This window comes from Ovis aries, chromosome 13 (assembly GCF_016772045.2).
Source record: "Ovis aries strain OAR_USU_Benz2616 breed Rambouillet chromosome 13, ARS-UI_Ramb_v3.0, whole genome shotgun sequence".
Classification (NCBI taxonomy): Eukaryota; Metazoa; Chordata; class Mammalia; order Artiodactyla; family Bovidae; genus Ovis; species Ovis aries.
The window spans coordinates 56,375,710-56,381,709 of NC_056066.1; the positions used below are offsets into that span (position 1 = coordinate 56,375,710).

Genomic DNA, 6,000 nt, shown 5'->3' on the forward strand with positions numbered 1-6,000 from the left:
CCTATTTTCATTTTCAGTTTAACATTTTGAGCCTTCTGTGATTTTTCTTTTTTCTGAACAATTTTCTTTTTGTGCCTAGTCTTTAATACATTTTTTTAAATCTCACAGCAGTAACTGCTTGTGAGGGTACTATATAATATATAGAGGATGAACAGCCTCAGTCAGAAACCCATTTCATTTTGTTTCACCAGTTCTGTGCTTAAGCTCCTTAGTTATTGTGGTTCTAGTGAGGTGATATTTGCAAAAATACTTCCTAAAATACAGTAATTCTAAATTACTGTTGTTTTCTCCACTTATCTCTTTTTCTCATATGCCTGTATTTAGACAGTTCTTTTTGCCCTCCTGTTAAGACATTTTCCTGCACAGATTATCAGCTCTCTTTCTTTGCTTTTTTCTTTTCTTCATGGGTAAACTCTGAAATTATTTAAGATTCTGTAGATTTCTTTTGAGTTGATTTATCCAAGGTCACCCTCATCTAAACAGAGAGGCCCTGATTCGTACATTCTGCATATCTGTGACTAGATGTGGATATGTTTTATGAAAAATGGTAGTAATTTTGAGTGTGACTCCTGGGCTGTGTTCCTGAAAAGAATTATAATCACTAGCATTTTGGTAAATGTGACGTACTTATGAAAATAACTAGCAATTCCAACCCTCAGTCAGAGCCTTCCTGGTGGGACTGAGCTTACTCATTAACACTTCAGTTTAAATCACTTGAGTTTTTAATTTTTCACTGTTCTAAGTTCTTAGTCATTTATATTTCATGGAAAAGGCTTTGGTCTTAATATAGTCTTGGTTAGATTATTTTGTAAAGATTTTTCAAGTTAAAAAATGAGTGTTTTTCAGATCCGCCACAAAATGATGGATTATTTTACTAAACAGACTTGGAAAACAATTCAACAACATATAAAAGCAATCAACCAGAAGATTCAGGAGTACAGGTCTGTGCTAAAAATCCCTTCTGAAATATCCTAAGTGCTTTGTATTCTGAGTGCTATCATTTTTTTAAAAATCTCATTTTCTTTCTTTAATAGGATCAAAAAACTTGACAAGTTCCAATTCATCATCATAGAGGAGCTGGAGAATTTTGAAAAAGATTCACAGTATTTAAAAGATTTGGAGAAGGAATTTGTGGTTTGTGCTTATAAGAGTTTAAAAATAATTGTAAAACCTCATTTTTAAAGAGCTCCACTCAGGAAAACTTCTGTTAACCTTCTACTTTTAGACGATCCCATAAAGGTTTTTGTTTTTTAGGACATAATTTAGTTTTATCCTAGATGTTTAGTTAGTTTCATGTACATACACTGAAAATACAGACTTAAGTTTATGATCAACAGGGATTAACATACATACTACTATATATAAAATGGTAAAATAACAAAGACCTATACAGCCAAGTATATTCAATACCTTGAAATAACTTAAAATGGAAAAGAGTCTGAAAAACTACATGTATTCATGTGTAACTAAATCACTTTGCTGTATATATATCTGAAACATTGTAAATCAACTGTACTTCAGTAAATACATATAAGTTTGTGACTACCTTTTTACACAGAGAAAGTCTGAAAGAATATATGACATCTACAATATTCTTAGCATATAGCCAGGTTGTTTTTTAAATTAGTTCTGTTTAGTTTTAATTTTTAGTCATAACTACAGTATAACTAGTTTTGTACTTTTAAATTTAGGACTTTCGGGAAAAGGTATTTCAGCAGTTCAGTGCCTATCAAAAACGTGAACAGCAGAGGTCAGTATGACATTCTTAATTATTAGAATATATAACAAGACTTTTTGGTCAAAAAATTAAAATTATATATACTATATTATAGTAATTTAATTTGTTAAATACCAAAGTAAATGCACAGGTAACTTTCATTATTTTAGACTTCACCTTTTAAAAGCTTCATTGGACAAGAATGTCTTCTACAGCACTGATTGTGAAGAAAATATTGTTACATCTCAGGTATAAATTCTACATTTTTGTATGTAATCTCTCAATATTGGTTAGTCCAACTTTTTGCTGTGAAACTAAGTAAATTTCATAGAAGGAATTATTTATTCACAGATGTGTTTGATGAAAGAAAACATGAAAATGCTGCAAGACAGACTTCTTAAGGAAATGGTAAATCAATATCTCATTTGGGTTTTTCAAATGGAATGATCAGTCATGCTTTTATGTGTGTAAATGAGAAATTCTTCCACAGGTCTTTCTTTTTGGATTGAAACCACTGGGGTTCTTTTAGTTCTTTAAAATGGGAGCAAATTTATAGTAGAAAATAGGAGTGATTTTAAATAATGAGTATCTCCTTAAAAGAAAGAGCAATTTAAAAGTAAGCTAGAATAATTATTTCTTTGTATGTATCTAAGCAAGGTGCACCACAGCAGTCTTGCTGTGTCTTCTGAAGGAGAAGGGGTGTCAGGCAGAGCAAGAAAGAATTTTCATTTATTTAGATTTGAGGATAAAATTAGCTGATTTTGCAGAGGTCTAGTAGACCTGCAGCTGGATTCTGGGGGAAAGAGCTCACCAGGGTGGGGAACAGGGAAGGTGTCTAAAGGTGCTGTCCAGGGAAACATGCCTTTGGCGTTTCCTCAGAGATAGAGGCATTTCTCTGTATACTACAGGATATTTTAATATACTTTGATTAAATTTTAATAGAACCTCAGTATGCTGATAGTAGAGGCTAAGACGATAGTTACTAAACCAGTTTAGCTGGAAGCACATAAGCTAACTAACTAGACTGATCCTTGTTGAAGTTCTTTTCTAGACTGTGGATTTAATATTTAAAGGAAGTAAAATCTTTCATTGATTTGGGTTTTAAAAGTGATCTGTCAGTTGATCATCTAAATATATATCTAAAATATCAGTAATAAGCATATAATTCTGTAAATACCTGGGAACAGCCCTTAGGGGATTGGATAGGATGATAGTTTTACAGTGAATCACTGTTCAAAGTGATTTTTTTTTTCTTGGCCACAGCAAGAAGAGGAGCTTCTCACTGTACGCAGAGGACTGAGGTCATTATTCATGGCTCATGAGAGAAACAGTATTTGATGTCTAGTTGTTCTCACCAAGTTTTATCCAATTATTCCTGTTTAGCTTAGGAAATATCAGAGTAGCTCTATAAAGAAAAGACATGTTACCCTAGCAAGAGTACCTCTGTGGAACCCTCTAAATTCAAAGAACTGTCTGTCCTCTGCTGGATAAGAAAGAACCTGTAATCACCATAACATGACTTAGCCGTAAAGCCTTTTGTCTGTGCAATACTTTTTTCAGAAAGCTTTGGGAAACCAATCAGTAGAAGAATTGGCTTACTTTTATAGTAATATTTACATGAGACAAATATTACCAAGTTAACTATACTTATATAACTAGTTATTAAAATCTATCATATAAAATATATTTTAAATGTAAACAGTTTGAACTAAATATATAAAGTACTGTTAAAATTTACTAGTTTAGAACATGGTTCAAATAATAAAATTTAGTGATGCATAGAAGGAGACGAACTGATTTAAAATGCTTACCTGAGTGTAAAGCAGTACTTTCAGCATACTGTTGGAGAATGTATTTATTCAGCTGTGGCTCCATTGTATTAGAACGCACTAAATAGCCTAATAGAGTTACCATTTTAATTCTAGGTAGACATATTATTAACTCAAGCAGGCTGTTTTGACAAGTACTTTTTAAGCCCGAGGGTTCACTGTAATATTTTGCTAGATTAATATATGAAAATGAATACATATTTAGTTTGCTCTAATTGTGTAATAAAGTTGAAGTAAATGCTGTCACTTGGATGTTATACAGTTATTCTATAAATCATTTTGTTTGAGTATCCTCCAGTCAGACATCTGAAGTATACTATCACACCATCTCACTTTACCAGTATTCAAGTACAGTGGTAAAAGTGGCTTCTTAGTCTAAATAAGCAAAAAAACCTTCGCATCATAGCTTTATTCCACTGTTAGCATCAGCTAAGATTGATTGATAGCGTAGCAGAAATTCGTCTAGTCGAGGCTATGGTTTGTTTTTTTGTTTTGTTTTTTTTTTTTAGTTTTTTATTTTTTAAATTTTAAAATCTTTAATTCTTACATGCATTCCCAAACATGAACCCCCCTCCCACCTCCCTCCCCATAACATCTCTCTGGGTCATCCCCATGCACCAGCCCCAAGCATGCTGCATCCTGCGTCAGACATAGACTGGCGATTCAATTCTTACATGATAGTATACATGTTAGAATGTCATTCTCCCAAATCATCCCACCCTCTCCCTCTCCCTCTGAGTCCAAAAGTCCATTATACACATCTGTGTCTCTTTCCCTGTCTTGCATACAGGGTCGTCATTGCCATCTTCCTAAATTCCGTATATATGTGTTAGTATACTGTATTGGTGTTTTTCTTTCTGGCTTACTTCACTCTGTATAATCGGCTCCAGTTTCATCCATCTCATCAGAACTGATTCAAATGAATTCTTTTTAATGGCTGAGTAATACTCCATTGTGTATATGTACCACCGCTTTCTTATCCATTCATCTGCTGATGGACATCTAGGTTTTTCCATGTCCTGGCTATTATAAACAGTGCTGCGATGAACACTGGGGTACATGTGTCTCTTTCAATTCTGGTTTCCTCAGTGTGTATGCCCAGCAGTGGGATTGCTGGGTCATAAGGTAGTTCTATTTGCAATTTTTTAAGGAATCTCCACACTGTTCTCCATAGTGGCTGTACTAGTTTGCATTCCCACCAACAGTGTAGGAGGGTTCCCTTTTCTCCACACCCTCTCCAGCATTTATTGCTTGCAGATTTTTGGATCGCAGCCATTCTGACTGGTGTGAAGTGGTACCTCATTGTGGTTTTGATTTGCATTTCTCTAATAATGAGTGATGTTGAGCATCTTTTCATGTGTTTGTTAGCCATCCGTATGTCTTCTTTGGAGAAATGTCTATTTAGTTCTTTGGCCCATTTTTTGATTGGGTCGTTTATTTTTCTGGAATTGAGCTGCAGAAGTTGCTTGTATATTTTTGAGATTAGTTGTTTGTCAGTTGCTTCATTTGCTATTATTTTCTCCCATTCAGAAGGCTGTCTTTTCACCTTGCTTATATTTTCCTTTGTTGTGCAGAAGCTTTTAATTTTAATTAGATCCCATGTTTATTTTTGCTTTTATTTCCAGAATTCTGGGAGGTGGATCATAGAGGATCCTGCTGTGATTTATGTCTGAGAGTGTTTTGCCTATGTTCTCCTCTAGGAGTTTTATAGTTTCTGATCTTACATTTAGATCTTTAATCCATTTTGAGTTTATTTTTGTGTGCGGTGTTAGGAAGTGATCTAGTTTCATTCTTTTACAAGTGGTTGACCAGTTTTCCCAGCACCACTTGTTAAAGAGATTGTCTTTACTCCATTGTATATTCTTGCCTCCTTTGTCAAAGACAAGGTGTCCATATGTGTGTGGATTTATCTCTGGGCTTTCTATTTTGTTCCATTGATCTATATGTCTGTCTTTGTGCCAGTACCATACTGTCTTGATGACTGTGGCTTTGTAGTAGAGCCTGAAGTCAGGCAAGTTGATTCCTCCAGTTCCATTCTTCTTTCTCAAGATTGCTTTGGCTATTCGAGGTTTTTTGTATTTCCATACAAATCTTGAAATTATTTGTTCTAGTTCTGTGAAAAATGTGGCTGATAGCTTGATAGGGATTGCATTGAATTTGTAAATTGCTTTGGGTAGTATACTAACATTAAGCAATAGGAGCTCATCAAATGCCTTCATACCTACACTGAAACCAAGCTCCACCCAAGGGCCAACAAGTTCCAAAACAAGACATACCATGCAAATTCTCCAGCAACACAGGAACACTCCCCTGAGCCTCAATATACAGGCAGCTCAAAATTATCCCAAAACCTTTGATGAACTGAGCAGAAATTCTACTTCAGGAAACAGTGACAAGTCTGCTATAATAATAAAACAATTCAGGAGTTGTAACTCTTGTGTTCCCCCATGAGAC

General features: G+C 34.4%; 1 protein-coding gene across 1 annotated transcript in view; it reads left to right on the forward strand.

The window, feature by feature from the left end:
• The window catches only part of SYCP2 (synaptonemal complex protein 2), a 74,007-nt gene extending 70,215 nt beyond the window's left edge, over positions 1 to 3,792 (forward strand). The window contains exons 38-43 of the mRNA XM_027976988.3: positions 847 to 941; positions 1,035 to 1,134; positions 1,692 to 1,750; positions 1,888 to 1,966; positions 2,069 to 2,125; positions 2,981 to 3,792. Of these exons, the coding sequence (XP_027832789.3) occupies positions 847 to 941; positions 1,035 to 1,134; positions 1,692 to 1,750; positions 1,888 to 1,966; positions 2,069 to 2,125; positions 2,981 to 3,055 (465 nt within the window). The 3' untranslated portion in view covers positions 3,056 to 3,792. The remainder of the gene's footprint in view (positions 1 to 846; positions 942 to 1,034; positions 1,135 to 1,691; positions 1,751 to 1,887; positions 1,967 to 2,068; positions 2,126 to 2,980) is intronic.
• The last annotated feature ends 2,208 nt before the right edge of the window (positions 3,793 to 6,000 follow it).